Genomic DNA, 16,583 nt, shown 5'->3' with positions numbered 1-16,583 from the left:
GATGTTGACACTGTAAAATAAGCGTATTTTGCTGTTATTTTAAGATTGGAAATGAGGGATGTTCAGAGACTGAGACTGAAATAATTTATACAGTTACATGCTCTGAAAGTAGTTTGTATTAAATCAACTAGATTTTGATTTTTACCAGCTATGAAAGTGGGTAGAAGTATTCTTAGTATGTGCCAACAAGCAAATAATACTTCAGAAATGTGTAACAAACCAAGGAAGTAATGAACTTCAGCATTTTTCCATCTTCAGAATGGGAGAAATGCAAAACTATTTCATATTTCAAAACTTTTCTCCCATACACACACTTCGTTCTTCATCTTGATCTAGATCAGAAGTCCTAGACTACAATTGCCTTCAGGGGTCTTCAGAATTAATTTATGTGCATTTGGGATGTTTACGGAAGTATTTCTGCTTGTGACAAGATTTTAAAGCTCAGTGTTGTCAGACAGCTCGGGGGGGGGGGGGCGGGTATCACTAGACATGGCTTCTCCACGAAAAAGGAGGGACAGGGGTAGCTCCTTGGCACTGGGGCGTGCACCCCAATGACTTGCACTGTCTGAGCAAGCGCACAGGCCTCAGCTTCATGCCGAGATAAAAAACGGGCCCTGTCTCTCTGCTGTGGTGGAGTTACTTGGGCATAGGTAGGAGAAAATCCTTCCCTTCCTCATCTGCAACAACAGGCACGTGTTAGGGGGCTGCTTATACAGGCCACAGCACCGACTGTCTGTCAGAAACTCCTGCTGCCCCACAAGCAGCAACAGTCAAGTCGGGAAAATACACCTTGTGCTGAGGTTCCCCTTGCCGCGTTCCCACCCGGGGGGCGGCGCTGGGCCGAGCGGCCACCGCAGCTGGAGCGCGTTGCAGGGCGACGCCGACGGCGCCCGGCCCGGCTGCCCCAGGACTCGCGCGGGGCTTATCCCCTGTCCGGCCAAGCGCCTCCGGTCCCGCTCCCGCCGCACGGCTGGGCAGGACGCCCCGCTCCGGCCCAGCTCTCTTCGGGCCGCCCGGGGGCCGGGCCAGGGCGGGCGGAGCGGGGCCCCGGCGGGGGCCGTCCCGCAGCGCCGGGGCGGAGCCGCCGCCCGCCATATAAGGGACGAGCCGGGGCGCTGCTCGCTGTCGGGAGCGGGGCAGCGAGGCGAGGTGAGCCGAGGCGAGCAGGGCGGACAGGCAGGCAGGACGGAGCCGGCGAGGCGCGGTGATGGAGCTGCTGCGGACCATCGCCTACCCGCCGGGCGGCGGCGGCGCCAAGGGCTGCGAGGCGGCGCTGGGCAGAGCGGCCGGCGGCGAGTCGCGGAGGAAGAAGGCGGAGGAGCAGCCGCACCAGCACCAGCACGCCCACCCCGCCGCCGAGGTCTCCCGGATTATAACCGACCCCACGACGGGGAAGCGTTACTGCCGCGGCAAAGTGCTCGGAAAGGTAATGGCCGCGGCGGGCCCCGGGCCCTCCCGAGGCGGCGGCCGGTGCGCCCCGGCCCGGCCGCCCTCCTCGGCCGAGCGCGGTGCGGAGCGCCGGTCCGGGCGGTGCGTGCGGCGGGCGCTGCCTCTGCGGGGGTGCGTTCCTCCGGGGGATGCTGGAGTGCGCTGCTGCCGCCCCCCAACTGCCCGGAGTCCGATTTGCCCCTGCGTTGCCCCGATCCAGACTCAGTGGGTCCGAGCACCCTTCCTGTCCCCCGTTCATCTCTGCCCCAAAATACAAGCGGAATCGCGCCTTCAGCTCGGGCAAGCCTACAAGAATGATTTCGATGTTGCATGCGGGGCGGGGGCGAGCCGCAACGCGAACCTTCAGATAGGCGATGAACCTCAGACCTGCCTTTTACCAAATTGTCCTGTGCAAAGGAAGTTGCGCTCCTTGACTAATACGTGAGCTGGTGAATGACTAAGTGTGGGACTTCTTTCATACCTGCTATAATTGCCTTTTTCTCGTGTGTCTCTCTAGGGTGGATTCGCCAAGTGTTATGAGATGACAGATTTGACAACAAATAAAGTTTATGCTGCAAAAATCATTCCTCACAGCAGAGTAGCAAAACCTCATCAAAGGGAAAAGGTGTGTGTGTGTGAATGACTTTTTTTTTTTTTTTTCTCCTCAAACTCTCTTTGTGTGCTGGATTGCCCAGCCCTTTTCGTGAAATGGTTCTGATAGAGCTGTGTGCTCAACCAAGTGGATGCAAGGCTAACAACACTTTTTTTTTTTTCCCCCCTTCTTGTCTCTTCAGATTGATAAAGAGATTGAGCTGCACAGAATGCTTAATCATAGACATGTTGTGCAGTTTTACCACTACTTCGAAGACAGAGAGAATATTTACATTCTTCTGGAGTACTGCAGTAGAAGGGTGAGCATCAACTGGGAGAAATCCAGTATTTACTTACCTGGAATCTGCAACTAATTTAAATGTGATATGTAAAAGGTATTTTTCGTGGCTTCTTTAGTTGTCATTGCTCCATGCATTGATTTACTTTTGCTTACAGTGAATCTTGTACGTGAATGTTCAGTGACATTTCTGCCTTTGTTTTCCCTCTGCAGTCAATGGCTCACATCTTAAAAGCGAGGAAGGTATTGACAGAACCAGAAGTACGATACTACCTCAGGCAAATTGTGTCAGGGCTAAAATATCTTCATGAACAGGAAATCTTGCACAGGGATCTTAAACTTGGTAAGTTCTGCACCTCGCTGACTTCAAAACACACTCCTCCAGCCCTGTCAGCATTGTACCACTTTACACTTGTATGGTGATAGCTTAATTAGTAGAATCAATTCAGTTTGTCTTTACAGTGGAAACTTGGAGTGCTTAAGGGATGACATTAAGCATTCCTACTTTAAAAAAAAAAATATCTTGGCTAGCTTCTGGCTTTGAACAACGTATGACTCAGCACCTGTGGCAAATGCATTCCTACCCTGCAAGAAAAGGACTAACTGGAATTTCTGTGTCTGCTAGGTAACTTCTTCATTAATGAGAACATGGAACTGAAACTGGGTGACTTTGGCTTGGCAGCTAGGCTGGAACCACTGGAGCACAGGAGGAGGTAGGAGCATCAAAAAATGTAAAGTCTAGTAGTAAATGAAACAGAATTCATTTAGAAACGAGAAATCGTTTTCCATAGCAAAAGCTAATTGCTCCTGGGATCAAGATTTCCCCTTCTAGAAAACAGGCTGCCGTGCTCTGACTTCTGCTTTCCTCTGAGCAGTTGAATAATAGCAAATGCCAGAGGCAGGATACCTGACTGACGAATAGTGCAGATATGAGTCTGCTGTTCCTGTATCATGAAGACTCCATGAAACACGTCTACACTATTAGCATTCATACAGCTCCTCTTTAAAAGTCTCTGAGTTCTTGTCCAAACTTGAGAGGAAAACCTGCCCTATGAAAAACAGCTTCTCTCCTCCTTCTATCTGAAATACTAACCGGCTCTGTGGCCTCTTTGATTTGCAGAACAATATGTGGCACACCAAATTACCTCTCTCCAGAAGTCCTCAACAAACAAGGGCATGGCTGTGAATCTGACATCTGGGCCTTAGGCTGTGTAATGTAAGTACTTCGCTGCCTTTGAAATTAAATATTTCTGTCACTGGCTTAGGCTTTTAAGAGTTCAAAGGGGATGCAGTACTGCATCAGTTTGCAGCCCTTTATACATGTATAGCCCAAGTGCAGAAATTCTCCTTCGTGTTAGGAGACAGACAAAGCCTTTTCAGTAGTTGTAAATAAGTATTGTGGGTGTGTAAAATAAATAAAATTGGTTTCCTTTGCTTTTAAACAGGTATACAATGCTGTTGGGAAGACCCCCATTTGAGACCACAAATCTTAAAGAAACGTACAGATGTATAAGGGAAGCAAGATACAGCCTGCCTTCATCTCTCTTAGCACCTGCGAAACACTTAATAGCTAGTATGTTGTCAAAAAATCCCGAAGATCGGCCCAGCTTAGATGAAATAATTCGGCATGAATTTTTCTTACAGGTTTGTACTGTCTAGTGTTCTGGCTGAAAAAATATCCACCCTAAAAATGCACTCTGTGTTCAAAAAATTACTTTTTGAATCTCATTTCCACAGGGCTTTACACCTGATAGACTTTCTGCTAGCTGTTGTCACACCGTTCCTGACTTCCATTTGTCAAGTCCTGCTAAAAATTTCTTCAAAAAAGCAGCTGCTGCTCTCTTTGGTGGTAAAAAGGATAAAGCCAGATACTTCGACACACATAGTAAGTGGATTGTAGCTATGCTTGAAGCTTGTCTCTATGTCATCAATGTCTTGCTAGTAATGTACAGCTATGAGATAGCAACGAAGCACTTGTGTTTATGTCTCAGAGCTTCCCTGGGTTAGTTTTGACCTCTTTAGCAATAAGTATAGATGGTAGCCTGCAATGTATGCCAACTTACATAAGTAAATGCTTCTTATGGCATACTGACAATCTATATTGGCCATCTGTTAGTCTGTAATGTCTGTTAAAGTTTAGTCTCTTAGTGGTCTGTGTATAATGGCATCACTATTCTGGGAGACTATGGCAGGTTTAGAGGAAGCTACTGGAGGGAGACAATGCACTTTCTGCAGCTAACATGTTAGGCTTTCAGTAACTGAATGGCACTTCCAGATACAGCGTTAAGTATTTTCTCCTGTATTACAGACAGACTAGCTAAAGAAGATGAAGAAATCTACAAGCTCCGGCATGATTTGAAGAAGACATCGATAACCCAGCAGCCCCACAAACACAGAACAGATGAGGTAAATGCAAGTGCAGTTCAATTCAAATCCAGTAACAGTTGGGTGGAGTAGCTATAATTAAATTATATTTGACTTGGATATCAGAGCTGGGGTTGTACACAGCATAATCAAGCTTAAATGATTAGCAGAGTTGCTTTAGGAGGGCTTAACCAAGCTTCACCAAGGTATGGTAGCCTTTGTAGGGAGACTATCCATTTTGGCTTTTGAGTAATTATAGTATCTGCCGAGACTCCGTGTGTGGTAACTTGTCTGCCAGGTGTTCTTTCCCAATATTCCAAATAGGGGCTTCAGTTCATGATTAACTAGGACTTCTTAAAGAATAAACTGCTGAGACCTAACTCTTACCATTTGGTGTTCAGACCTGCACACAGCTGTTCTCTTGCTAGGGCAGGAGAGCAGAGGACTGATTAATAGCATGTAAGATGCAAATTGAAGATCTAAAGAATGGAAAGACCTGGCTTGCTTCTTTGAGCTCAGTCTAACAGCAGCTCTTTGTACTTGCTGGAAACATTAATACGAATTTCCCTAGAATTTATCATTTGTTGAGAGATGGGAGAGCCATGCAAAACTTGTGCATAAGCCTTGGTTTGTGTTTTGTTTGATGTTTATGTGTCTGACACTTCTTTTAGGAGATCCAGCCTCTTATCACAACGGTAGCGAAGCCGGGAGCATTACCAGAAACTAAGCAGATTGGAGACTCTATTCGGATGATAGTGAGAGGAACTTTGGGAAGCTGCAGCAGTAGCAGTGAATGTAAGTGCAGCAAAATGTGATCTCTAATTCTAAATCCCACCTTTACTTTCTTCATGTCTCGGACTTAGAAGCTTGAAATGAACAGCTGCTTTCCTCCCCACCCCCCTATTTTTGATGCTCTAAATTTTACAGCCAATATTTTGGAAGAATTAAAACTGGAAAGCTGTAAAGGCTAAACTTCCTAAAATTACAGTCTAGATAACTGAAAGGTTTAGAATTAAAGCCTGCTCTCTGTGTGCTCTTGTCAGTCTAATAATCCTCCTCTTTCAGGCCTGGAAGACAGTACCATGGGAAGCGTTGCTGATACAGTCGCAAAGGTATTGCGAGGATGTCTGGAGAACATGCCAGAAGCAGACGGCATTCCCAAAGAACAGCTGACAGCATCCTTCCAGTGGGTTACAAAGTGGGTGGACTATTCTAACAAGTACGGCTTTGGGTACCAGCTGTCAGATCACACCGTTGGTGTCCTTTTCAACAATGGGGTGCATATGAGCCTTCTGCCAGACAAAAAGTAAGAATGATTACAAAACCAACAACTCACTAAGGTGGTTTAAATGTGAAATGCTTTTATGTCATCTCTAACCTCCTTACTTTATTTCTCCTCTTACAGGACAGTTCACTACTATGCTGAGCTAGGCCAGTGCTCTGTCTTCTCAGCCACAGAGGCTCCTGAACAGTTCATTAGCCAAGTGACTGTACTGAAGTATTTCTCTCACTACATGGAAGAGAACCTCATGGATGTAAGTTGAGCATCTTCTGGATCTTGAGCTGTAAAAATGCACTAAATGTGAACTGCGTGTTTAACGTGTCTGCTCCCTTTCCTAGGGAGGAGATTTGCCCAGCCTAATGGATGTACGCAGGCCCAGGCTTTACCTCTTGCAGTGGCTTAAATCTGATAAAGCATTAATGATGCTCTTCAATGATGGCACGTTTCAAGTAAGTTTGGTAGCATCACTGGAGAAAATGTTTCTAAAGTACTTCATTGCAATAAAACTAGATAAGTGCCAGAAACTGACAGGAGAAAGTATACAAACAGGAGCTCGCTTCTCTTTTACAGGTGAACTTCTATCACGATCACACAAAAATCATCATTTGCAATCAGAGTGAGGAGTATCTCCTTACCTACATCAATGAAGAGAGGATATCCACAACGTTTCGTCTGACAACTCTTCTGGTTTCTGGATGCTCATTGGAACTAAAACACAGAATGGAATATGCTCTGAACATGCTGCTGCAGCGATGTAACTGAAGGGACTGACTCTGTTAAACCAAATGGACCCTCTTTTTCACTGTGAAATCTACAGTGGAGATCATGGAGCAACTAGTATGTTGATGATGGATGTGTGGTGGTACGAAAACTTGACTGTCCTAGTGTGCTGGGCACATCTGTTAGAAGCCTAAACCTACTGTTGGACTAAAATGGTGTGACAAGGAGTTCTTCGGACCATAGTTTTCCTTGCTTCGTGTGTGTGTGTGTTAAAGATTTTTGACTTGAACTCTGAGCAGTGTGACTGCTTGCTTTGTAAGAGAGCACTTCTGATGGAGTTAAACTGTGAATATGCATCTGAAAAGGGAGGGAAGGGGATAGCTCCATTGTTGTGGAATAGCTGTAATAAGCAGCTTCTGGCTGCTTAACTGTGAACTATGGCCATATTCTTTTTTTTTTCCCTTGTTTTTTCAAAAATACCCACACTTGTGGCTGGCAAAGTGCATTCCTTGTTAATAATTTTTTTTTATTTATTACAGCCTAAAGTGAAGTATTTATTACACAACACTTTTTTTTGGACCTTGTCATTTTAAATATAAATCTGTTGGCAATAAAGAGAATGGAAACCTGAAGCATCATTCTCCACTCTTTTTACAATACAACTTAACATGCTTTGCATTACCAAAAATCTTGCAGGTCTGCTACAGGTCAGGATATGAATGACAGGCTCTAACACTGAGCAGTTTGTCTGTGTCTATGCACAGTCGTAGTCACAAGCACCAATATGCTGCTGCTAATTATAGCAGCAACCCTAAAGCAACTGCTGATGGAGCTTGCAGAGTAATGATGTAGGCCTTGACACTCAGTTATTGTTCTAGGGGCTAAAAACAAAAGGATGGATCTCTTCAAGATATTACATCCCAGAATTGATATTGATGTTTTACACTGACTGAAAAGAAATCCTTACTTTTGGGTGGTACTCTGTGGACAGTAGCTATGATAACAAGCTGTATAAGCTTCCTCTTCTTACTTGCTGTGGAAGCATTGCTCTTATCCACCAAGGGACTGAAGTATCCTGACACCTCAGTGGTAGAATGAATTGTCCGTACCTATCACTGCCCTTCTATTGTGCTGTATTGTGTGTGTGCCTTTCTGCCCTTGGTTAAATGGTAACCCCAGTAAAGTAAAATCAAAATGGTGAGAAGATTAAAGGCTGACTTAGTATCAATTTTGGGCTTACTCTACCAAGTTTGTAACATTAGGCAACCACAAGTGTTATTAAGACCAAACACCATTTATGGTACACCGTAAGTTCTCTGTCAAGTAGTTCAAAACAGCTGAGGATGCATAGGGATGGCCTGCTGCTTTAGTACAATCCCAGTGCTAATAAGTGTACACTTAGAGCAATTGCTTTCCTAAACAGAAGGCAATGCCATTTGTCAGCTAAACTATGCAAATAGATGGGATTATTGAGGACTCATGACTCGCTGCAGGGGGGAACATCTGCTTGTGGGCTGGGCTTATTTCTCTCTAGATATTACGTAGCACCTGGACCTGTATAAGTACATAGCTGTCTTCAAGCAACTGTTCTGATGCAGCAGCAAGCAATAGTTCAATTGCTTATTTGGACTAATCTTCATATAACTGAATGACATCTGTTCTGAAAGACCTCAGTTGCCATCAGTTTCAATCAAATCATCTGAATGCAAGGAGCAGGCAGTCCATGTAATAAAGTGCAGACTAAACAAAGTACAGATGTCTACCCAAAATAGTGAGCAGAGGAGGGATCACTGGCTTGCTTCATCTTGCAGCAAGTGTGTATAAGTGTGATTGTTTTCCTTGTATTGAATACTATGCATTAGGTAATATTTATTTACTTCTCAAGTCTAGACAGGAAGACCTAATTGAGTTCTTCAGATGGATTCATTAATGTAATTCTAGGCAGTTCAGTGAAGTTAAATATATACTTGCTATAGTGAGCAGAACTCAGCTTCCCAGCTGTCTACTTTCTTCAAGGGATAATGATTGATTTTATTCCTGGGAGGCCATGACTTAATTCTGCTGCACACACAGCCACTGTTGAGCCCTTTTCTCTTACAAAGTGAGATCTCACTTTTTGTTTATGACACCAGTAAGCATACAGTTTGTGTGCATTTGAAACACAAAAATTACTTGAGCTTAGTAATGAGCTTGAAGTTACTTGAGCTTGAAGTACTTCTTCAAATGGAAAAACAGTTCTTTGTTTGGCTGTCTATGTGCCAGAGAAAGTATGAACCTTTACTTCAGCTGCTATAATTTCTTTGAGTATGAAAATCATCATTATATGGCTGAAATTCAGGCTGGCGTAAGCAAAGAAACTGACTTTAAGTGTAGGATGTTTAAAAGTGGATGTAAAGGCCCCAAATCCTATTGTAGGATGGTAGTTGGTTGTGGACAGTTGTAATCAGACCTCACTCAAATACAGTTAAGTGAATCAGTTATTTGTATGCAATGTGTATGTGTGGTACCAGGATGCTTGGTGCTTTCTGTATGCTTCTGTATCTTTCTGGTTAGCGATCTGTATCTTTACCTCACTTTTTATTTTAATATTGCAAAATAAGAGAGTTGTTTAGATCAGGTTAAGCAGAAATACCCATTTCAAAGTACACTAGCTTTGCCCTAGTCCCTTAGCCCAAGGAGGGAAAACTGCTTTAAAATTTGTAAAATAAAGTACTTGCATCTGGAACAAAGGTTCTGAAATTCTTTCCCAGGGTGGATCCTGTCTTAAATAAGACACTGTAGTGCACTAATTGACCTCCTTTACCAAATCACATAATGTCCCTGTTGTAATATTAGAAAAATACTTGTCCACTTTTCTAGTTAACAAATGTCTTACCTTCTCTTGAAAGAAAGGTATATGGTCTGGGGTTTATGCTTGTCAGGCAGTGATACTAATCTTTTCTATTGAAAACAAGAGCAAACACAGCATAAGAGTTTAGTTTAGGAGCATATGTACTTGAACAAAAATGTGGGGATTAAAGGATTAGGTGAAAGTTGGCACATAGGTTTCTCAGGTATGAGTGGTGGACACAGGAAATAACATTGACAAGAAAAAAAAAATATCTTGTACTCTTATCAAAACATCTTTATCAAATCTTAAAATACATTTTTGCAAATATACCTACGTACTTGTACAGCCCAGTGCGTTAACCTGCCAGTAGCAAATAAGTCAAGGAAACAATTCAAATAGGTCATGCTTCAACGTTAATGTAATGTATTACTCAGTGATGCCACTAGTCACTCAAGTGTTCTAGGGCATTCTGTAATTCATTTAAGGTGTTCTAAAATTATGCTATTTCATTAAATCACTTCATATACTGTATATAAGAAAAAAAATTGAGAGTTTGGGCTATATGCTACTCTGCAATATTGAACAAACTTTCTGACATTGTCCAGATTACTTAAGAAACTAGGAAAAGATTCAGTTGCTTTCAAGCTATTTCATTACTTCTGAAAAAAGTCAGATTGGAGAATGATCCTTCAGCTGCCCATCAATAACTGCAAATTTCTTGCCTGATTAGATGGATTCTAAATGTAAATTTTAAAAAAAAATTATAGGTTCTTATAGGTAATTATGAGCCCCCGACTAGATGCATACCTAAGGAATCAACCAGAATCATGCATGGCATAAACCACAGCTTTTTTCTTTTGGTTTGTTTTTATACTCTTTATGCCTTATTAACATCAATAGTGGCAGACATGTCTTTGACTGAATTGCCATGAAGTTAGACCAATACATACAAATAAAGAGGTTAAACTCCATTTAAACATAGAGTATTGGAACAATATCGTAGTTCATCAGTGTTTGGAAATTAGTATAATAGAATGTAAAGATTTAGCTTCTGAGATTTATCCATGTAAATTAGCTTCAGTGTGGAAACAAAATTGATTTGAAAGATTCTGTCATACTGACATAGAAATAGGATAAGTTTGCAACTGTTGCTGTTTTTTTTCCTCTACCATGAAATCACGGGGAAAAAAACATTTTACATTGTCCGTATCATGTACATGTGATCTGAACAGGAATAAGGTATTATCCTGATTGATCATTTACTGCTCTTTCCTACTTACTATTTGAAGAAACACCTTAAACTGTCACGATGGAAACATAAAAGAGTTAATTAAGTCAACAGAACCTTACACAGAGACATTATTGGTACCAAACTGGCCCAGGTAGGGAGTCACTTTTTCTTCAGAGATTGGAAAGCAATAAGGTACTTTACAGCTGCCTCCACGAAGGATTCTGAGTGGCAGAACTGAATGAACTCCCCAGCACTTCGCCAGAATGCAGTGCTGCTTTCTTTTGTGGCAGGCACCAGAAATGAAGATTGCTCCATGCTCTGCCTCCCTTACTTATTTTGAATGATCATGAAAATGACTGCTTATTTTCCATCAATAATTTCAAAAGTCAGATAAAGGAAAGGGTGGAACAAGTGTGCTCTGTGAGTGAGTGAGTGGGTGGGTGGGTGGATGTCTGATACACTGAGGATCTTAGGCAGAGGTGGACAAAAGAAAGTGGAGGGAACCAGTAGTAAGCCCAGAGTCCCAAACCTGCACAACGCTCCGTATGTCCTCACCAACCCTTCCCAATGACTTCAGCACAGCCTCTGTAGTCTTCCCACCAGAGAACAATCCCGATCTCTCTACTGACCTGTTAGACTTAGTCCAGAGAAATACTCATATTCTGACTGCGGATATTGAATTGAAATATAGTTCAGATTAAATTTTTTAAATTCAATCACTTTTGTTAAAAAAAAAGTTAGATACTTGCCTCACAGCATATTTAGTACTTTACTACTATGATTACTAGAGGTCTCAGCTAATCCTTTTTCCCTTCCTGCAGATCTCATTTCTACCATCCGTCTGATTTTCTGTTCTTTTTTCTCAAGATCCCACCCTGGGGAATAAACACCAGCTCATTTAAATTATTTACCTGGATTTAAGATCTTTGGGGCTGATAACCTATCACACAGCTAGGTCTTCCTAGACAAAGATGACTCCAAAGTGCTATAGTAATTCAAATAACCCATTTAGACCCTGGTCATCTTGGACATCACTCCTGTGGACCATGCTTCCAAAGGACTCAGTTCACAGTATTTCACATCAAATGACCACCACATCAACACTGTTAACAAGATTAATAAAAGAAGCTTTGAGCTCACATTTTCAATCTTACTGCAGACTCAGGAAGATCTCACCTGCTCCCGCTCATGTTTCAAACACTGATTTCACAGACACAAGCATTAGAATCAAATTAATAGGTAAACTGTGACAATTCATGAAAATTCTACACATATGAAATTTTCTGCTCTTGAAAGTAGCCTCCGTAATTTATAACTTATGGTGTTAAGGCTTTTTTCCTTATTTATTATAAATAAAGACATTGAAAAGTTTGAAGGAGGTTTATAGGTTTGAATTGGCATTCACTGGAGGAGAGAAAAAGACAGGGCTTTTGTAGTGGGATTCTGGCTCCAGTGGATGAAGACTACTGGTTCTGATGGGAGGAGAAGGGGAAAATATAGCGCGTTCTGAAGTAGGCTGTGGCAGAGGAGGATAGTCAGTGAGAGCGGAAGAAAGGAAGCAAGGCTATGCCATCAAAGCAAGTTAATCTTCTAAGGGGAAAAAAACCAATTTGCTTATCATCCTCAAGGCCGGCTTCTCATGCCTGCCATCACATTAAGTCACGGATAGCTGCAATAAAAAATGCATGAGAGGTACAATGAGCGGATAGAACAGGACAGGCTGGACTTTTTAGTGTAGGGAATCCAAGGCAGCTGAGACAAGCTCATGCTAATTTAAATGCCTTTTATTATATATTAGCACAGGCTGCAACAGTCGTGTATGATGTTTTACATAGAAAATGAAAAAAGCTGGCCTGATTTTCAGACACCCTGACCTCTGTTAGTGCTGAGCACCGATGGAAATGAAAGTGGATGGTCTCTGCTTACAATAGAGGTTAGATATCTTGTAAAAGGACGCAGGGCGTGATAGTGTCAGGCAGGGGTTATGGAAAGGGGAATGTACACAGAGTGATTATAGGATTATTCAGTAGTAGATGATGCTGTTTCTGTCTCTCTAAGCATTTAGGCTGAGCTTCTCATCCTCACATCTGACCATCTCCACATCATGTCAGTTCCTTCTTGCTATTGTTAATTATAAATAATTAGAAGGTTAGCTTGGGAGGGTGAGTCATAGCACAATAGGGTATGTGGGAACATGTGGGTTTACAGAGGGGCTCTGGAAAAAGTGAGGGAGCTCATAACACCAGGAGGAAGAGAAGGTGCTGGGGAGCCATGATGCAGGGGAGGGAGCTCTGGGAAGGAAACATGGGGGAGGGCTGGCTGGGGCAGCCAGTGGAGGGGAGATCCTGGGAGGCAGAGGCACCCATTTTGAACCCTCCCCCAGAGCAAACATGTTGTGAAGGAAGTGGAGGCAAGGAGGAGACAGCCAGATGAGGTGCTTGGTGGGGCAGCAGCAGGCAGGCCTGAGGCAGGCCTCACAGCAGGCCCAGAGGAGCTGGGGACAGCCCTGGGACAGGTCTTGCTGCAGGCTCAGGCCTGAAGAGGGCCTGGGGGAGGCCCAAGGGAGGCCTCGCAGCAGGCCTGGGGTGGACAAGGTCCACTTTCAGCCACCTTTGCCACACAGATGAGGGTCATAGTGGGGTTGGGGAGGGGAAGAAGAGAATGGTCTTTGGAGGAGAAAATAATAGCCAATAAAAGCCACAGAGGAATTGATCCATATCAGTCAGTAAAAGGGAAGAAGAAGGAGCAAATGGGAGCTCGTGTGTATGGACCAGGGGAGCAAGCTCGACTGTCATCTCATGAGTTTGTGTAAAAGAAAGCTGTTAGAGATGGTACTCAGAGGAGACAGGCGTCTACAGAGAAAACAGCCAGCATGCTGCTCTGGTGATAAAAGCGGGCACAGACCAGGAGTGTAAGACTGAGGGAAGAAAGTGTTGTGACCAGAGAAAAGACAGCAACAGGAATCAAGAAACAAGAAGGGAACAAGTCAAGTGGAGAAGTTCAAAATCCTAGAAAAATTAGAGCCTTTCCCCATTAAATAGAGCTGAGAACAGAAGGAAGGTACTTGGACTTACTTATTAGTAGCTGTTCCACATCTGCTGCCAGGAGAGCTGAGAGAGCAGTGCTGAAGTGGGTCAAGCAGAGGATTAGCAGTGTGAAAGTGAAGGCAGTAGACACAGGCAGCATGCCGACAGGAGTGGAGCGGGACAGGCAAATGCAGGAGGCACACAGGGAGAGTGAATTCCCCTCCACATAATGGAGAAGGTGCCGTGTCAGGAGGCAGCACACTTATTACACACAATATGCATCTCGGAGGAAATTAAATGTGAAGTAAGTGCTTTTCACATTCACAGTAAAACAAAGGATTAGCAATGATCCAGTTAGATTAGAGGTGCTAGCACTGGGGACCAGTATTACAAGACAATGCATTACTCCTCTGAGTCAGTGGTTTCGTTCTCACATGGGCCTTTATTAACTGCAAATCTTTACCTCCTGATAGTTGCCTGTGGACCATGTGAAATGAGTTGGTGGCTCATTCCTGTTCATACTGAGAAGGTATCCACATTACAAAAATCATCACTGCTAATTACAAGCCATTTGCACTAATTGGTATCCTTGCTGGAAGTCTTCAGAGGGAAGAAGTCTAATGACTAAACAACAGGCATGGCAACTAAAACACCCTGTTTCCATGAAGCTGGGCTCCTGACTGGTCAGGGACTATATGGGGTGGATGACCAGGGGATATGGCAGTTGTTGCCTGAGGTGTATGAGGTATGGGTGGCCTTTTTAGAACTGACCACTGATTTTCTGAGCCTAAGCTTTCAGCAGTGATGGGGATTTGTGACTTTTTGTATGCTGTACCTGTTCTATGCTGCTACTTGCAATGGAAAGAGCTTCCCATCTCCAAGTATTTTACCATGGTTTATTTTCTGAGTTTTTGGTTGTTGCTGCTTTCATTTGATTGCCCATCATCTGCATAAATGACAAAGTAAATAACTTCTATTTTCTAACTTATCCATAATAAGTGAAATTAGTGTCTTCTTAATAGATTGCTTCTTTTGCCTCATGTTTCCCTTTTCAGATAGTCAGATGTAGAAGCACAGTAGAAAGTCATTGTAACCATCCATCCTTCAATGAGAAAAGTAAAATGAAGAAAACAGTAAGCCTCCTGTCCCCTGGTTTCACTAGCTTCTACTGGCTAACTTTGCATCATGCAGCATCTGTGTAACTGGAGAAGTAGGAGAAAAACCCACCCCTTAGCTAAGCTAAGTAGTAGCAACAGGAAATATACCACACAGCAGGAGCCTTAATGTTTCCTGTGTGTCCAGATACCACAAATTTGGCATACAGAGCTCAGATAATCTGAAACATTTGGAACAGACAAGCAGAAGGATGGTTTATGGGATAAACAGATTTCAGGGAGGTGTGTGGAAATTGGAAATACAGTTACCTGAAAAGAGTAACAACTCGGCAACATGAAACAGGGGCCTGGCCCAAAATGAGAGTCTGTAGCATCATTGTCTCTGTGACTCATGGTCTGGTTCACCTTCTTGAATGTTATATCCACCCAACTCATACCTGGAGTGCTGAAGGTCCCTTTGGGAATCTGCTTAGTATTTAGGGGCTTTTCTGCAGGGCTTCCCACTTCACATACTCTTCCTGGATACTAACACACTTCTATGGAGAACAAGCCTGTTGGGTAAGGAGCGCTAGTACATCCATTTTGCAAAAGTAAAACAGAGCTCAGAGGGAGTTTGTTTATCAGTTTAAGATCTTTTTCTCCAGTGTTTCTCAAATGTTCAGAGCTCTTACTGGTATCAATTACTCCTCCTCTTACTCAGCATTTCTCCTAATCAGATCCTGGGGTCTCAAAGTAGGAACTTGGAGGATAAGGAACTTGCAACTAGTGATGATCTTGCTTTTGGGGGAGGAAAAAAAAAAGCAACTAAACCCATGAAAGAATCCTATAGAGAGACATGGCGTTTTCTACTTAACCTCAATTCTTTCCACAGTGGATTTATGCTGTGGAGTTATTGAAACTAGGGTCTTGGAAAAACAAAGGGTGATCCTGTAATTATGTGACCAGTTTATGTTGTGCCAATAACCTTTGTTCTACCATTTCCTAAGGTTGAGTATTGGACATTGCAATTGTAATTGTGTTCAATAGCAGAGGTTTATAAATGCTGGTTTTTTAACCAGTTTGGACACTGCTGAACTAGAAAATGGAGGAAAATGTAATCATTGTATTGTCTGCTATTTCAAAGACTTTTAGATATTTTGTTCAATTAATTCTCTCCTTGATAGCCTAAAGAAAGATCATTTTCATATTTGTAATTTCAATAATGCTTATAAAAGGCTTTCTGAGTTCACTAGAGAGAAGGGATCAGTTATCCAGTGTTTTCTACTAGTGAACAGATGTAAAACAACCATAAAACTCTAAGTCCTTTAAATCTCATGCTTTCAAGAATGCTTACAAAGTAAGATTATGGCAGGCACAGAGAACAAGTAGAATGACTCTACCTAATATTATCTAGGGGTCAGTAAATCCATAACACAGTTTTAAGTGAAATTTAGAAGAAACCTTGTAGTATTTCAGGTACTGCACAGCAAATTGCACCACAGATCTGACTTCTTTTCTGAACAGAGCAATAAAGAAATGTAAAGAAGTTTTATAATTTTGGCTGAATTTGAATTACTGGTCTCATTTTAAGAGGAATCTTTCTTTCTCTATGATGAATGCTTCCCAAAAATGAAGGAATGTGAAATCATTACCTAATTTAAATGGAATAGACACTCCTTATTACCTTAAGTGCTTATTATGGGTAAATCATGCTCACCT

The 16,583-nt window shown here is 42.8% G+C and overlaps 1 protein-coding gene across 1 annotated transcript; it reads left to right on the top strand.

The window, feature by feature from the left end:
* Window positions 1-1,161: 1,161 nt before the first annotated feature.
* PLK2 (polo like kinase 2) lies at window positions 1,162-7,315 on the top strand. The gene is made up of 14 exons (XM_075527004.1): window positions 1,162-1,426; window positions 1,946-2,053; window positions 2,223-2,339; window positions 2,531-2,660; window positions 2,943-3,030; window positions 3,438-3,533; window positions 3,763-3,961; window positions 4,055-4,202; window positions 4,626-4,723; window positions 5,353-5,476; window positions 5,747-5,987; window positions 6,087-6,216; window positions 6,302-6,412; window positions 6,534-7,315. The coding sequence occupies exons 1-14, from the start codon at window positions 1,208-1,210 to the stop codon at window positions 6,723-6,725; spliced, it is 2,001 nt and encodes a 666-aa protein (XP_075383119.1). The 5' UTR covers window positions 1,162-1,207; the 3' UTR covers window positions 6,726-7,315.
* Window positions 7,316-16,583: the final 9,268 nt, after the last annotated feature.

The sequence above is a fragment of the Mycteria americana genome, chromosome Z (assembly GCF_035582795.1).
Source record: "Mycteria americana isolate JAX WOST 10 ecotype Jacksonville Zoo and Gardens chromosome Z, USCA_MyAme_1.0, whole genome shotgun sequence".
NCBI lineage: Eukaryota > Metazoa > Chordata > Aves > Ciconiiformes > Ciconiidae > Mycteria > Mycteria americana.
This window is presented reverse-complemented; position numbering and strand designations above follow the sequence as displayed.

What these genes read in the sequence shown, in the direction of transcription:
- PLK2 (XM_075527004.1), top strand. Translation starts at nt 1,208, where the DNA reads ATGGAGCTGCTGCGGACCATCGCCTACCCGCCGGGCGGCGGCGGCGCC. An exon ending in GCGGCAAAGTGCTCGGAAAG is followed by an intron (nt 1,427 to 1,945) that starts GTAATGGCCGCG and finishes GTGTCTCTCTAG; the next exon opens with GGTGGATTCGCCAAGTGTTA. An exon ending in CTGCAGCAGTAGCAGTGAAT is followed by an intron (nt 5,477 to 5,746) that starts GTAAGTGCAGCA and finishes CTCCTCTTTCAG; the next exon opens with GCCTGGAAGACAGTACCATG.